This window comes from Phyllostomus discolor, chromosome 11 (genome assembly GCF_004126475.2).
Source record: "Phyllostomus discolor isolate MPI-MPIP mPhyDis1 chromosome 11, mPhyDis1.pri.v3, whole genome shotgun sequence".
NCBI lineage: Eukaryota > Metazoa > Chordata > Mammalia > Chiroptera > Phyllostomidae > Phyllostomus > Phyllostomus discolor.
This window is the reverse complement of record NC_040913.2, coordinates 79,405,301-79,422,807: the sequence shown is the minus strand read 5'-3', so window position 1 is coordinate 79,422,807 and position 17,507 is coordinate 79,405,301. Positions and strand designations below refer to the sequence as shown.

The window sequence follows — 17,507 nt, the reverse complement described above, 5'->3', positions numbered from 1 at the left end:
GGGTGGAGCCTGCCCGAGGGGAGCCATCTGGCTGCAGCGCCCCTCTGCCTCCACTCCCCCTTCTGAACTGGGAAGTAAAACATCCCTGGAAAGCTTCTTCCGGGGGCGTGTCGGAGGACCGATGGGAAGGGAGTCCTCTAGGGAGCGGGCTGGTTTTGCTGGTGGCAGGGTGACTAAGTGGTTAAAAGCTCTCAGTGGCATTTACAGGGTTCCCACCTTTGAATACACCAAACCGAAAATACACTTCAAGAACAAGTGTTCAGACCATGAAGCATGGATTCGGAACACCACGCTAAGTGAAACAGGCGGGACAGAAAAGTGAAGAACCGTACAATGTCAATCGTACAGGGGATATACAACTGAAAGCAGTGAATGAACCAACCAAAAGAACAAAGGAAAACTCGGGCACAGACAACATAGGGTGGTGACCAGAGGGAGGGGGCAATGGAGGGCGGTAAAGGGTAAAGGGGGTCAGGGCATGGGGGTGGGAGAAGATCTGACTTTGGGTGGTAGGCACACAGTGCAATATGCAGACGGTGTATCGTGGAAACGTACACTTGAAACCTGTATCATCTTATTAACCAGTGCCACCCCAACAAGTGTAAAAATAAAATAAAATATACCTTTAAAAGAGTGGATTCAGAGCAACACTGGCCCCTGTGCTTCAGCCCCAGCACGTATTTTCTGAGTTATAATCAGCCACTGTGACAAGTTGCAAAGCCATTCCCCAGCCCTTCCTCTGGGTCTTCCAGCTTCATCAGCTCGGCCGTTGACTGAGCCCCGTCCCTCTGCAAACCTGTGTCCTGTCTGCGGAAACGCACCGAGAATCAACCTCCCCGCACCTGACTCCCAGCAGAGCAGCAGTTTAAAATAGGACAATCTCAGTTTTGGTTTTTACTACCTTTATTACGTTTTTGCATTTGTTACAAACCACTCTCTTATTCCACACAAAATACATCCATTCTTGTGATTTTAAAGTGCATTTCCTCTTCCGCGTTGTGTACAAAAATATTTATTTTTTCAAAACGTGGAAATTCCTTGACAAGGCACTTGCAGGCGTGCACCGAAGCTGGGCTTTCAGTTCTACATTCACATCGAAGTCAAAGTGAAACCACGTAGTGACTGTGGTCATGGCGGCATCTGGGAGTCCTCCCGGGCCCAGCAATCTCCGGGCACTGATAACAGAACTGTAAAAACGTTTCTGGCTTCACAGCCTGGGCTGCTGTGCTTTCCGACCCCAAGGAGGAGGAGCCACCCAGAGCCACAGCCCCCTGTCCCACCCCGGCTGTGTCCCACACTTCAGGGAGGGAAGGTGGCTGCCTAAGTGTCTTCTGATGACTCTGTAAGATGCCATTCTTTGTTTCACTTCTCCACAATGTCAGTGATCACATCCGAAGAGACAAGTAGATTGGGACCTCCCGGAGCAAAGAGCCGCGAGGCCTGCTCCGGCAAACCACATCCAGTCGTGGAGGGGGGGGGGGCATTTAAAAGAGGGAACAAATGAAAAAAACAACCAAGGCTTTCATTCCCCATCCACTGAGAGCCAGAAAATGGGCATTTCTAAAAAGTGAGCAAACAATCCCTTTTTGGGCTTAAAAACACATATATAACCCATTTAACATCCAAGTGACTACAAGTGACGCTTGTTTTTCAAAAGCAAATTATAAGCAAAGATCAAAACCACAAATTCGTTGAGCAGTTCGAAATTTACAGCTTTAAAAAAACATCAAGTCTTGTTTTGCCACCATTAAAATTAAATCGTAGAGAAAAAAGAAATTCTACGTTGATTCTGAAATTGTTTTAATTTGTGGAGAACTATGTAACTCTGTTATTTCTCACCAGCTACACTATAACAAGAATCCTAAAAAAGAGCGAGAGGAAGAAACCCACTCAAATGCTTCATCTCTTCCAAGAAACACTGAAAGCTTATTTATTACATCTTTATATAGTCCAGCTTATTTATTGCACCTAATTTGCAAACGCTAACCCAAGGCATTTTGGGGAATAAATAAGAAACAAAAATGGAGCTGCTTTCCCATTCCCGGACCACCAGCCCCCTTGCAGGAGGCTGGGCCCTCTGGGGCAACTCAGGAAGGACCCCAGGATTGGGGGCCATTTGTCATCACAGCCAAGAGCTGTCTGAGACCCAAGGCTACAGGCCAGGTGCAGGGAAGCCTACAGCCTGGAAACCCATCCCTCTCTGCAGCGTGGAGACCTGCGAGCTCACGGAGGCCTACGGAATGAGAGGTTCCATTCAGGCGGCTCTTGAGGCCATCTGGTGACAGGGACAGAAGGAGAAAGCCTGCTTAGCAAACAGGAGCTGGTATCCTTCAGAGGCTCCAAGCTCACTGAATGGCGACACGGACGGGGAGCCGGGCACCAGACTCTTGAGTCAGAGCAGGGTCTCTGCAAGCAGGCGAGGACTTGCCTGGTGGGTGAGGGTCCCAGGTGCGCTGGTTGGGGGCTTGCAGCCAGAGCCGCCAGCAAAAACAAAACAAAACAAAAAAAAACCCCAAAAAACAAAAACCAGGGGAGGCCTGGGACTCAAGAAGGGGAAGGGAGGGTTTACAGCTGTTTTAAAAGAGATGCTTATCGCTGAATCACCCTATTTCAAATTTTGACACAGGAATGTCTTAGGATCACTATATTATTGAAAACCGTAGAGAAGTCACTCGAGGCATGTTCCTCAGGCACACAGAATGATCTCATTCCCTTGTAGTCTGGTAACATGCAAGTGCGACTCACACCTGTCCAGGCAGGGCAGGGGAGGGAGGGGGAGGGAGGGGACTTCTCAAGACAAAATCAATTCACGACCTATATGAAATCAGGTTTGCTTCTATTCAGTTTAGATTTACGCTCTTAATGGCTCTGATCAACAAGATTTGTAACACAAAGTACTCTCTGTGTGCTTGATGTGAGATATGCTGAGATAAATCACAGTTCTGCCCAACTTCAGCACAAGGTGAATGTGATTTTCCCATAAATTATATTATCGTGGAATCCCTCAGGGCTGCCCACCTGGCAGAGGCATGAAGAATAAAGCACTAGATTGCAGACTAGTAACAGCCGTTTTTAGGAAGAAGCATTACATTGAACACCACTTAAAGAGCACTTAAAAAGTTATAACATTTTAAAGTTCATAAAAGAAACAAACAAAAACAACCACCACCAAACTCCAGGAGCCCAGCCAGACACTCCGTCCCTGCCTGACACTCACCCACGCAGAAGCAGGACGTCCTTCCTACAGGACCTGGAGGATACCAGCGGAAGGAGACTCTTGGCTTCCAGAGTCCAGGAGCTGTGTGCCTGCCTCCGGCCTCCCTTAGGGAGACCTCGCTTGAGTAAATCAGGCAAAAGGAATCTGAGAGTGTTGTTTAATCTCCAAAAACAAAAACAAAACAGAACCCTCCCTCCACCTTCTACAAATACACATGTAAAAATATTGTAAACCACCCCAAGTACAAGCCAGTCCCGCCCAAGGAAAGTCCCGGGGTCTGGGGAGCCCTCTGACAGTCCAAGTCTCGGGGTCTCACAACGGTAAGAGCCGACGGGTGTTTAACCCCTTAGTCCAACGCACTGAAGAACAATCGACGTCCGACATTTCACACTTGCAAGACGGAGGAGAACTTAGTGAGGTTTTTCTCCCCTCCCCGCTTCACATAACCATACTCACATGCCATAAATAAGAACACCCAAGTCAGAGCCCCTGGGTGCGCGTAAAGTGTCCTGGACATTGTAAATCACAGTCAAAATAAAAGCAGACATTTTCGGAAGGCTCTGGGGAACTAGTGGATCTGCAAGTCCAAGTGTCCTGAACACAGCGCAAAGGACGACTCTCCAGGAAAGGAGATTGAAAGTCCTCGTGTGAACGACGAGACGCCTGCAGAGCCACCGAGCGAGTTAAAGCACCCCTGTCATTGAGCCGTCTGGCGACTCAGGATAAGGCTGAGTACTTAGGAAGCTCCCCCAAAAGCCAAGAGGAGAAGCTGAAAGTGTCCCACTCATGACTGTCCTGCTGTCACCGACACAGTCTACGCCACTGACCAGGAGCCAGTCACGCTGGGTCAGAAAGGGGAAGTGCCGGTCTCACAGGCTGATTTGCCTTTCTTATCTTCTCCTGCACATCAGACGAACTGGTGAAGAAAAACACACACACACACACAAATGTGCGCAAAGTATGCAGAGCCCATGGACACAGGACAGCAGCAACAGGCAGGAAGGGCCTGGCTGGGTGGAGAACACCTAAAGACGAACAGCCAGGATCCACAAGGTGGCTGGGGGCAGTGACATTCAAGTGACTGACTTTCCCCAGTGGCTCCTCCACCCAGCCCGGGCACCCTCCGAGTTGCGTCCTTATGAAGCCACCATGCTCCAGCCTCGCTAGCACTGCCTGCAGGCCTGGTTCCTATCCAGACCCTTCCTGGCAGCATCCTGCCCAGATGCTGCAGCTGCCACGAGTGCCAAACAGACCAGCACACTGCAGCCCCTCTGAGCATGAAGCCAGTTCTATGATCTAGGCCGGGCTGGACTTGCTGGTTGAAGGAAAAACTGCATAGGATCCTTTCTTTTCAAAAACTGTGCCTAACGGCAGTTCGGCTGTTCTCTTGGCTTCCATCTCCTCCCACCGTGAGGGCGGCTAGGCTTGTCTGCACCTGCTGGGCCAGCCTCTGGCACTCGCAGTCACTAATAGTAGGGCCCTAGCTTTTCGTACCCTAGGTAACTGGGCCACTCCGGAAACAGGCCATAGGAACAGCGAGGGCTTCCGAACTGGTCGAAGGATATTCCAAAATCTGGCCCACTGTGCAACTCAGCTGTCCCCTGCGTGGATTTTAATTCCGCCCGTGTGATCCGGTAGTTTTTGCCCTTGTTGCTGTCCCAGTACGTCTGCCCGTTGCACTCGTAACACACGGCGAACTCCATCCTTTCGTAAGACTGGATTTTCTCGGGCAAGCGGATGTCGAAGGAGAACGTGTCCCTGTCTGAACTGGAGTACGTGTCCTTCACGTACCAGCAGGGAAAGTCTGTGAAGCTTTTCCAAGTGTCGAAGGTCATCCTTATTTTCACCGTCTTCTCAAACGCAAGGTTCTGCACCTTCACTGTGCCGGCGATGGCTTTGTCCTTCAGGACACAGTTCTCCAGGCAGACGTGGTCGGTCTGAAGCCGGTTTCTGAAGTCTAGGTAATCTGCCGAAGGCTGAGGGAAATCCAAAACAAAGCTCTCGCTCTCTGCTGTCGTCAGACTCACAATGTTGTCTAGGAGCTGGGTGATGTTGAACGGAATATCTAACGGGTCATCAAATTCTGAGAACACTTTGACCATTGTCAGGGCCAGCCCCTGGTTGTCTGCGAAGGACACTCGCTTTTTCACCTTTTTCTCCTGGATGGCGGGGGCCACCACTCCGCTGGCTTCATTCTTGCTGCTCAGCTGGATACAAGGCCTCAGAGGTTTGCTTGGCTTCGCCGAGATCTTGAAGGCGAACCTCTCTCTGCGCAAGGAAGGGGCCATGCAGCCGTACCTGCACTCGATGTCCACAGCCATCGTCGGGTCACGGGGATAGGTGAGAACCCTGGCAAAGAGAGGGGCAGAGAAAGAAACAGCAATGAGATCAGACCGATGTTGCTTTCCTTCCTCTCTGTCCACGGGGCGACGGCTCAGCATTAACTCCACTGTGGTCCGGCCGACCTTGGTTTCACGGGAGATCAAGGGTGTGAAGTGGGGTGGGGAGGAAGAGGTCCAAAGTTGAAACAAACGATCAAAAAAGCATGGAACCACGAGCTGTAATGCTAAGTTTATAGGTTTTACTGTCACGATACTTTTTCTGTAATGATATGCTATGAGGATTAATAACAGAGAGTACTATTTGCAGAACTGACCAAACTTATCTGACTCGGGAACCCTGTTTGTGGGGCATCAAGCAGGATACTTGTTCTGAGGAACATACTTTGGTAAATACTGCTTTAATCAAATGAAAAGAAATGGATTCATTCCATAAATATTGATTAGCATTTACTATAGGCCAGCCATTTCGAAGAACATTGGACTTCAATAGTGAAGACAGACACAACCCTACTTTCATTAAATGTACAGTAGGTTTTTATAACCCAGTATACCTTTCTTTAAAAAAACCCAGCAAGTTAGTACTTCTAAACTTTTCATATAGGTGAGTTTTTGTTTTTTTTTCTACAATGAAAATAGCCTCTATAAGAATAACAGCAAACAGAATCATTCTAAAGATTAGGTTAAATCTGACTTATGAACACTGTATTTTTCTTAAGAAAAAAATTTTAATCAAAGAATTAAAGACACACTTGGAAAACATACTATAAAAATCATGACAGCAAAGGGTTAGTGCCTTCATATATAAAGAGTCTTATAAAACAATAACAAAGCCGAGTTTTTCACATACAAAAATAAGAAGGCATGCATAAAAATTCATGAAGAAATTTAAAAGTGGCTCATAAATATGCAAAATGTCCAACGTTGTAAGTAATTTAAGAAATTTAGATTAGGAAACAATGCCCCTTTTTACCTACTTAATTAGGTAAGAATTTTAAAAGACAATACAAAAACCTGTATTAATCCAAATTAGCACAACTTTTCTAAATATTCTTATCATTTTTGGTTCTAATAGCACATGCAGGTCCTTATCTTAAGGAAATAATTCTTAAGATAAGGATTTTCTTAAAAATGCATGGAGAGGCCCTGGCTGGTGTAGCTCAGTGGACTGAGTGCGGGCTGCAAACCAAAGTGTCGCAGGTTCGATTCCCAGTCAGGGTACATGCCTGGGTTGCAGGCCATGACCTCCAGCAACCACACATTGATGTTTCTCTCTCTCTCTCTCTTTCTCCCTCCCTTCCCTCTCTGAGAATGAATAAATAAAATCTTTTAAAAAATGGAGGTTAGTGCATGGAGGTTAATGCACTAAAATATTCAATGACAACATTATGGGGGGAAGGGTGAGGAAATAATAAAATGATCAATAACAGGTATCAGCTTAAATCAAGTGTACCACATCCATGGGATGAAATTTTATATCATCATCAAACCATTATTTGGAGAAAGATTTGAACGGCATTAAAAAAATTGTTAATGTAAAAAATGGAAAGGACAAACCTGTACATAGAGACGAGGCCCGTGGACAAAAATCGTATGCATATTATGCATAGTCACAAAAAAAGGACTAGAGATACATTCAACACTGTCAGAATATCCAGTGGATGTGATTTCAGGAAATTTCTGTTTTCTTGCTTACATTTTCTAACATAATATCCCTTCCATAATCAGAATAAAATGAATCTAAAAAACCCCACAACCCTCAAATATTTCAAGATTTGCCAAAACCACAGTCAACACAATTCCCTCCCTAAAGCCGGGCAATTTTTTAGCTTTCTAATTATTATGGTAAATTTATGTTCTGATTTGACAGTTAAAATGGGCTAACTGAGAAGTCAGTGAAGAAACCAGGTTTCGGATCTCTGGTCTGGGAATCACAGACGCAGGAACAGACTGGTTCCCAGACGTTCCTCCCTCACCAAGACGAGGTGGGTGTGCGGAGCTGCACTAGGGGGTTCCCTCTCAGGCCTCCCCCAGCTCCCACCTCACGGTGGAGGCGGCAGGGTGATGGGTCTTTGAGGAGAAGTGACAGCAGCCTTTGTCCAAAATGTTGCTCAGAGCTGGGACCACTGGTTAGGTCCAATAAATATAATCTCATTTTTACCTTCCGACTTTGATTAACCAAAGACAGTGAAAACCATGACAAAGGACAAAGACATCACAGTTTGACCCCATTTTCCCTAAAGAATTACAGCGCTTCCCTAGGATGCAGGAACCACTTAGAGGTGACCAACTAAAGAAACATACACATTCAGAGACAAATAAAACAATAATTTATAGCCATAATGTAGCTATCTAAACATTCATTTTAAAGGGTATCTGTCTTACTATTTCCTCTGTAACAAAGTCAAATGAGTAAAACAATGAGGGCGATTTGCTTTCTATTATCTGTTCTTACACTCCTGCGACTGTTCTGGAAAGGAGAGTTCCCACTGAGTTGTGCAAGAGAGCTTTTAAGAGTGTTGACCAACAGGTTCAATGAAAAAAAAAATCCCAAAAAACCCTAAACTTACGAAGTATTTGAACCTAGTTTTTTTTCCCTGGTCCATTGCAAAACTTTGTTAGAATGTCCTGGAATTACCTCTTCAGCCCTAACTTCAACACAGGTCGTTTTTGTTGGTTTGTTTTTTATTCAATAGGAATGAAACACCAAGCAGGGGGCAAGGCCTCGTATCACAGCCCCTCCCCCTCTTCCCACCCTTGACTACCTGGGTATGAACGGAGGGAGGGGGCTTCCTCCTTGGCCTCAGCAGCTTCCTCCTTGCCTGAGTCAGCACAGGGTCAGCTACAAGTTCCCTCTGCCCGGCCAGCCAGGCTGGGAAATGAGGCCAGGCTGCCAGGCCTCATATGTGCTTTCCCACACGATATCAAAACAGCTCATTAGAAAAGGCTGGGAAGCTCTTGAGATAGCGTGGAAACAGTTCTAAAGCAAGGGAATCAGTTGAAGAATGCAGACTGGTTACGTTACACCGCTTGGACCCAGAGGTAGAAATTTGCCTGGAAAACCTTTTAGCACAATGCCGTACAAACTAGTGGAACTGGGGGTCAGGAGGTGAGGTTCCAGTTGTAGCCAGAGCTAATCAAACAATTCCACTGGCACTTTCTAGAGCCTCATCAGTTTTGCAACATTCTTCCACGAAAGGCAAAAGCAAGGTTAACCACCTGTAGGCCCAAGGGTTACTGCCCCAGGGGCGTTGCACAAGCCACTCTGCCCAGAGCCCCTTTACTTTCTCAGCGTCACCACAACTGGAGGTGTGGACATTCACCCGTGTGGCCGATAGGATAGGATCTAAGATAGGATCTGACCGTTGCCCACTCTGCCTACCCTCACACGTAGATTCCCGTTTTGCTAACTGAAACATTCTCCAAGATTCGGTCATGCAAGTGCTGGTCTGGTGTAGGCATTCCTGACACACCGCTCAGGGATGCCCCCGTGGACTGTGACAGGGGTGACCGTCACCCAGAAGCAGTCCCAGCAACACGGTATTAGTTTCCTGAGTCCCTGGACAGAAGGCACCTGGACAGGCATTGTGATACTCACATGGCACAGAAAGACCAGCCCCCGTGCGGGACGCACCCCGCTGGACCGCAGGGCCCTTCTGACAGACATGCCGCTGCTCCAGCCCTTGCCCATCCCGGGACCAGGGAATGTGAGTCACCGAGGCTGGCCCGAGGCAAAAACTGAACAAGACGCACATCTGACCCAGTGTGACACGGGACCTGGATGCCAGTTCGTGGCAGGACAGGACCACGAGAGCATGAGAGGCTGTTACTGAGACCAGAGTGGATGCTCAAAAACTTTGCTTCCAAATAGGTACTCGGGCTCACTTTGGCCCCATGAGGGCCTGGGCCATGCCGGAGGGTGGATTTCAGTGTTCCTGGTCAAAAGCGAGCGAACCCCAACACCCCAGGAAAGTCAGAGAGCACAGATAGCTCTGCATAAAGGTTTTCCCTGTCCCACTAATGACAAAGAACACACCACCTGAAAAAGACAGCTGGCCGGCGCTAGATGTCATGGTGACTTTTCTAATGAAAACTATAGGCTTGCAGAGAAAATACACCCGACCTTCAGAGTGTCAGCTGACCGACTAACTTTCTGGCCATGCCTTTTATAGGAAGTCTTATTTTTTTTTTTGGTCTTGAGACCAAGATATTTCTGTATTTCCCCCTCCATTGCTTTTCACTTTGATAAGTGAAGACAGACAAATAAGATGGACCAAAGCTTCCCCACCCCACCCCAGGAACACCCAAACTACATTTAGGTAAGCAGTCACAGCTGTCTATAATTTTTCTAAAACCCTGGCCATCTACCCCTCCAGGACACCTTTATCCCCTCCCAAAAGGTCCGGTTGGCACAGTATGAATAAAGTTGGCATCCTTCTCTTTGTACTCGGACAATGGGGCCCTTATTCATAGCCTTAAAAGCCACTTGGATTCCTCTATCTTGTCAGACCATCCAAAGCATCTCTGAGATGAATATCTCTGGAAGAGGCTGTGCATTCAGAAAGGGGTAAGTTAAAACAGCACAGTCCCTGCCGTCTAAAAATGTCACGCATGAAACACAGCGTGCGGGCCTAGACATGTCACTGCCCAGCTGTGCCACTTGCCCCGAGTCACTCAAAGTCTCTGGGCCCCAGCTTCCTCCTCCGAGGTCCCTTCTGGCTTGGAAACGCATGGTTGCCAAAAGTGCCTGATGATCCTTCTCATCCCACTGACTTTCCCTAAACACCTCAACTTCACTTTTGTGGTAAGGCCTCCAGCGGGCTTCCTCCGGGTCTGGCTCCTGGACAACCCTGCCCAATGAACCATTTCCTCTCTCCTCTGCACCCCAGTTCAAAGGCCTGAGGCTCTCTTCTCCTGGACCCCGGTTCTCCCAGGGAGGCCTGGCCACAGAAACCACAGACTCCAACACCTTCTAGAAACTCTCCAAGTTCCCAAGTCAAGCCTCTCCTCAATATTCCTCCTCTTCTCTAGGAAACGATGCCATGATGAGCCCCAATCTCCTAGTATGTGGTTCTGGGTCCTCTATCCCCTCTTTTGCAGCGAGTCCCTCCTACACACCTTTCTCTGTGTTCAAAAGAGTGGAACACCCAGGCTGGAAGGTCCTACTGGTCATTCCAGCCAGACCCTCTGACCCACCCCAAGCCCTTCTACAATCCTCCTCCCAGTCGGGCACCCACCTTTGGGGCCAAGGGGCAGCCCCCTCCCCAGCTCGCTCGCTGCTTCATCTGCTTCATCGGAGAGTTCAGAGGGAGGTGGCAGGGGCGGCTGCCACTGGACTACGCTCGGTTCCCGGAGGAGGAGGAGCCCAAGTTATTACACCAGGGCGGGGTGGAGGGGTAGTCCTGGCCCGAGCCGCGCCGCGCGAGCGTCCCCACGCGGCCACCTCTCCCCAGCCGCCCCGAAACAGCCGCAGTCTGGGAACCTGAGGCCAGAGGGGACTCGGTTTCACGGGCCTCGGCCACCGCAGCGCTCTATGTCTCAACTCCTTCGGTGGCCAGAGAGACTGTCAAGTGTGTTTCTTTGCGTTTTACGGGGAACCGAGTCCGGAGAGAGACGAATCGGCTTTTTCTTGTGCTCCAGACCCCACCGCCCAACTCCGGCGACCCAATCCAGGGACAACAGAGGGTAAGGGTATCTGAAGTCCCAGTCCCGCGGGGACCGCACCTCGGTGTAACACGTGGGTCCGGCCGAGTTCTATTCTACCTCTCGCGTCCCCGTATTGCCCGCTCCACGTGGAAGCAACAGCTTCCCGGAACCTGTCTAGAGCGTTCCACCCAGGAGTATAACCTCAAGTTGGACGGAGAAAGTGTAGATGGCAGGAACCAAACAGGGTCTCCGCTGCGCACCCCTCGCCGCGCGGTGTCTGCAGCCCTGCGCTCGGACTCGAGGGCGTGGGGAGGACTTTACCTGGTACAGCTCATAAGCCCGGAGGTGCAGAGGCGCCAGCCTGCGGCCGCATCTGTGCTACATTGGCTGGAGCTGCCGTAGCGACTGAAGCTGCGGGAGCCGAGACTCAGGTCCGCGCCCTCCGCCGGCAGCCGCATACGTCTGTACACAAGCACAGGCTCACCTCCTCCCGGCTCCCAGCCACCTGGGACTCGGGCTCCCAGCTGCCGCGTTGCTGCTCCCTTTAACTTTCTGGCCACCTCTCCCTTCTCGGGATGCCATCCCAGACCCCCTTTCACGTGAACGCCCCCCGCAGCCAATGGGCGTGCCCAGGACCGGAGCCGGGACCAATTGCCACGAGGCCACGCTCCAGGAGAGCACCGCTCCTCCACGTGATCTGCGGAGCGGCGGGAGGGATAGGGCTGCACTCCCCAGGCTGGGAAGGGCGGTGGGTCACCGTTTCATCAGACGCCTGGGCACAGGCTGCAGGGGTCAGAGGCTCTTTTCCTACAGAGGAGCATGCCATTACAGTAAGAGGCTTCCACATAAGCTGTTTGCAAAGTTCCTTCTCTAGGCAAAGTCCTAGCGGGGCAAAGCCTTCTTACACTGTCCCGCTGGCCCTGCCTTCATCTGCACACTTTAGCCTTGGGCCTCGCAGATGAGCAAACCCTCCCTACCACCTGCGGAGCCTGGAGACGCCCTGAGAAAATCCTTGTTTTCCCCTCCTATTTAGATGGCATTTCTCTGGGTAGTCATTCCCAGCTCCTGAGATAGTGCCCTCGCAGTTATTGAACGTTTGCTCGGTGCCTGTCGTGGTCCAGGTGCTACTGAGATAGGAATATAGTACAGTTCTTTTTATATGGTTGTTATTGGGGCAAAGGACCAAATCCATTTCACAGGGGGCCAAATGTACATAGTTGAGGGTTTCTCAGACAGGTACCATTCACTTTTTTTTTTGCTCACATATTTGAGGGAAAAATAAGGGTGTGCGTTATACATGGGTATGATGATTACATACCATGGGTATAATAATCCCGTGTATAATGCACACAAAAACGTGGATGTGTGTTAGACACGGCAAAGTAGGATGTTTTGGAAGGAATTACCTGCCTTGAATCTGTTACAAGAATGACTTGGGCATGATCTCTGACATATCTTGAGGTCTGTAGCAAATGATGAGATCAGAAGAGACCAAAAGCCCTCCCTCTCCTAGGCGATCAATAAATACATTCTTATATGGTCATATATAAAAACATCTCTTTTATGATTAGCTTTGAGAAGGTCACTTTAGGGATAAAGATCCCAGTTTTCTAATTTTAATGAATTTTGGAAGTTGATACTGGGGTTGTCACCTTTTTAAAGTGCCAAGTAAAGACACTGAATTTAAAAAAAATAGCCTTAACATCTTCAGTTATTATCTTTTTATTTAGAAAAAAAAGTTCTCTTTAACAGCAATCACAACAACACAATGGAAGAAGGACATAATCTGAGAGTAAAGACCAGTCCATTACATTGAATATATTTATGAAACTTCATTCTGTTGAATATGGTATTTAGGAAATTATGCTTTAAGGGATAGAAGAGCATATCCTGACTGTACTAGGGATCTGAGACTGAGGCACTAGTCTGCCACAATAATCCAACACGGGCCTTTAACTTAGAGCGCTTCCCCAGACATAGTTCCCCTGTCTGAAGGGCGATCATTAGCCCTCTTCCTTCTCTTTCCATGGGCAAATCTGATAAAAAAAAAAAGACCACCTACGAAATCACCTATTGGTAGGTGGTTGGCAAATAAAGTTTCTGTGCAATAACCCCGTTCCCAACTCTAACCCCCCCTTATTAGCTGCTGAGTGAGTTGAAGATTTATTTAGCCAAGCGTTGGCTGCGTTCCTCCAGTTCAGTGAGCATGCTGAGTGAGTGCGCACAGATAAAGAGCCAACAGGTATTGCAAAATGTGTGCAGGCAAAGGGTGATCTGAAGCGAACTGGGAAGAAGCTGGGACAAGTGAACACAGCTTGAGAGCATTCGGGTTGGGAAGCATCTTCCTTACATAGATCTAGGAAACCATGAATAATAATTTTCCTGGTGGTTTTGGTCACTATTTCAGACCAAGAGAGTGGAGCTAAACCCAGCTGTAGCATACCACAGTCTTGGTAGGTAGGAGCGTGGCATCTGTGCATTTGAAAAGAGCACAGATTTATTTGCGATCAGCATAGAGCTGGGGTACAAGCCTTGGAGGACTGTTCCAGCAGAATTCATAGTAGTCCAGAGCCCCAGAACCTGACAGCTGGACTGGCCCTTGGACGTTGAGATCTTGCCTCACTCTCTCATTTTAGAGCAGAAAGAAAGTCAAAACAGACTATTTCAACCTGTTAGTCAATGCATACCAAGTTCATTGATAACATTTGGCATTTTAGTTTCAATTTCATTCAGTAAACCAACCGTCCCTTCCTCAAATAAACCAAAAAGACTAGCAGTGGCTAATCATAGCTAATTATCATATTCCCATAAACTCTCTTTTTGTGTCTATTACTGGTAGTGCTGTCTTTTTTTATTCCTTAAACGTGGGCTCATCAATGACTCCTTTAGTCCTCGCTTACATACTTGCCCATTCACTCAACAGCACATTAGCGAGGAACTACTGTAAAGCTGGGTGCTAGATATGGAAAAATGAAACATATCTTATTCTTTTAGATTAAATAATGAAGTGGGATGAATGTATGGAAGGTGAATCTCTGTGTTTTGGGAGCTAACCGGAAGGCTGGGCACGTGTGGCAGTGGAGGTAAGTGTGGGAAGTAGGGGAGGTCAGAGAATGTTCCTGAAGGAGTGACCACGGGGCAGCATCCTGAAGGGGGAGTTGGAGTGTAGGGGTCATGGGAGAGGCCGTGCTAGGAATCAGCAACGGTGCAGGGCTCTCCAGGTTCCCCCAAAGGATTCCCACTGTGCTGATTAAAGCAATGTTTCTCTGTGCATGTGTTACCATTAGCTCCATGCTCACCCAGAAGGTCTTCAAACATATTGTCGTCTTATCTCCTTTTCAACTTAATGCATTTCAAAGACAGCCCCAACTGAGGTCCTATCTTCATCCAAGATTTTAGAAGAAAAGTTTTTTCCTTCTTAGAGTTATAATATTGCCTCTCTTTGAACAAAAAAAAATATGGCAGAGCAAATCTAAATAAAAATACCCAGCACCAAGAGTCGGAACTAAAGAAGAGAACATTCTTGTGCCTGATGAGAATAGAAAGAGGGAGAGACGTTCCAAACTGCCTGAGTCGGTTTATATTTAGACGAGTGAAGTTGTTTGCACCTGTTAAAGCTACAGACATGTTCTGGGCGCATCAGGTTACCCGGGGCCCTCTGCCCCTCTTGCAGATTTGACTGCAAGTGACTTGCTAGGTCATGTTTTATGGGATAGGCAGATGAATACTTTAACCGAGGGATTCTGTAAGCCTCTATCTATGGAGGATGCATCCTAGGCGTGGGAGATCTTGACTGGTTTACATGTCAAAACTCTCAGAGCCCATCAGGGTATTTTCCTCACTGTTGAGGGCTTTTGGGTTCCTGGGTGAATCTGATGTGGGGATGACTCTTTTAAGGGCTATGTGTACAGAGCAGCTTTTATTCCATAGCTTCATACCTTGTGCCGTGCTTTGTACAAACCTGGTATAATATCTTTCATCTGTGTTGTTTATTACCTTTATTACCATAAAACTAATATAAGATCATTGTAGACATTGTGGAAAATACAGGAAAACGTAAAGAAGAAAATAGAATCAGCACCACCTAGAAATAACTACCAATATAATTCACTGTCTTTGCATTCAGTATTTACAAGTACTCTACACATAAAAGTTAGATTATCATAATTATGTACTTCTGACTACTTCTCGTTTTTTAGTGTATTAACATTATTATAATTTTTCAGACATACTTTTTAATAGCTGTGTAATATTCTTTCATATAGAGAAATTATATTTTAACTATTTTCTTATTGCGGAGCACTTAGGTTTTTTTCCAGATTTTCTCTATTGTAAATACATTTTGATAAGCATCTTTATATGGTATCTGTGTCCACATCCCTGATTATTTCTTAAAACCCATTTCCCACAGAATACAGACATTCCTCAGACTCTTGATTTATATTGCCAAATTGTTTTTAGAAAGATCAGTATTGACTTTTTATTCCCACTACTGGAGAAAAGAGTTAAATAATCCTAATAGGGTCTTGGTTTGTGGACTTTGGGCAAATTAGAAACCTCATCTGACAAAAAAAAAAAAAAACCCACCTAGCTATATGGGAATTTTGACAAATTAGTCATATACTCTGTAACTGGGTGAAAATAAATACATTTCTTCATTTTTTTGCTGTAGCTTTGAATCTCAAAGTACATGTCCAATTTGGGTCATGAATGGGGACTTCATAAACCATATTATTGACTTAAATGGTATTAAGTGGTGTCTGGTCAGAGAGAAGATGGAGAGGTTGGGAATGAGGCACTACCGCTCTGCCACAGGCTTAAAAAGCAGAACCTAGTATGTATTTATCTTCTCTGCTCACTCAATCCCGATTCGTGACTGGTGTGGTCATAAATTATATTTAAACATGTAACTGTATACATATGATGCAATGTATAGCATCCAGAATTTCACAACAAGTGGCATGGCTTTTTGTGCAAAAGAACATGTCGAGCTGCTTTTAGGATTGGGACAGACCACTTGGCAGCCACATGCCTTGTACCTGAGCTCTGGGCGGTTTGTGCTGCATGCCTGGAGTCAGATGCCTCGGATACAGCCAGGACTTCGGGGGTTTGTGTAAGCAATTGTATTTCAGCCGGTTCCATCCTGTGTTTACAATACTGCCTGGTTCCTACTCTTAGAAACAGGCGATGATATAACTCGTATTAAGAAAACAATGACTCACTTGAGAAATGAGGCAAAAAAAAAAATAAGTATTTATGCACCGTGATTTTAAAATGTGCACCACTGTATTTTCCAGCAAGCTTTAATGTCCTATCACTCCCCGTTTTCTTTGAAATTTAGAGTCAGAAGCTGAACTGACTTCATGGTTTTCCCTATGATCATTCGATATCCTCTAGAGAATTACGACTTAAAGCCTGCATTCTTCCTTCTCAAAACTCATGGCAACGGCTCCTCCACACAGAGCCGCGGGCTGTCCTGGAGCTGGAAACCGAGCAGGTCAGGCTGGGAGTCACCGCGTGTTGAGAATGTTCCTTCTCTGTGCCTTGCCTCGCTCACGTTTCCGAGGAGGCACAAACCTCGGGAGCAGCGAGGGGGCCGTCGCCTCGTGTCGTGTCGTTATTTCATCTGCTGCATAACAAAATGCAGAGGACAATAGTGCATTTGTTACAAAGGCTGCTCCAGTTTGTTCTGAAATTACACTTCACCAAAAACAACAGCCTGGTAACTAGCTATTAGTATGAGTCTTATTTGGTAGGTAGCCAGAACTATAAAATACACAAAACCAAACTTTGACATTGTTTTCATTTAAGCCTTGGAGGTGGACATAACCATATATTAAGCCTTAGCAAAGATATTTGGCATCATCCCTGTTTTCCTGTGTTAATTCTTTGGTCGTTCCAAAGATTAGTAAATAAGCAATTCTCTTTCTTATAAATCAGCATTAATCATCAACTTTAAGGGACAATCCCAAGTCATAGGTTATGAGAAAATAGAAGCATTACAAAACGGAAGAGATCTCTGGTTTAATTTCCTGCTAAAGTTGCTGGGAAGACACAAAACGGTGAAGGCTGGCATAACCGACCCTCAAGGCCCAGAGACAGGGAAAGGCAGCGCTGAAGGGCCCGGTCATCTGGCGGTGCCCGGTTTGGAGACCGACTGCCACTGTGAGCTGTGGGCCTCGGGAAAATGACTTCCCGGCATTGTGCCTTGTTTTCTTGTCTGTGGAATGACAACACTAATGCCTGCCCGGCACGTACTCGGAAGATTTCCTGGAATATTTTATGTGTAGCCGGGATGACGCACT

The 17,507-nt window shown here is 47.0% G+C and overlaps 1 protein-coding gene across 2 annotated transcripts; it reads right to left on the bottom strand.

The window, feature by feature from the left end:
• Nucleotides 1-891: 891 nt before the first annotated feature.
• Nucleotides 892-11,804, bottom strand: PPP1R3B (protein phosphatase 1 regulatory subunit 3B). 2 transcript variants are annotated; one of them, XM_028527045.2, is made up of 2 exons: nucleotides 11,524-11,804; nucleotides 892-5,566 (listed from the first exon to the last, which is right to left on the bottom strand). In XM_028527045.2, the coding sequence occupies exons 1-2, from the start codon at nucleotides 11,658-11,660 to the stop codon at nucleotides 4,684-4,686; spliced, it is 1,020 nt and encodes a 339-aa protein (XP_028382846.2). In that variant the 5' UTR covers nucleotides 11,661-11,804; the 3' UTR covers nucleotides 892-4,683. The 2 variants fall into 2 exon arrangements, with proteins under 2 accessions (XP_028382846.2, XP_028382845.1); XM_028527044.2 differs by lacking the exon at nucleotides 11,524-11,804 and adding an exon at nucleotides 10,794-11,502.
• Nucleotides 11,805-17,507: the final 5,703 nt, after the last annotated feature.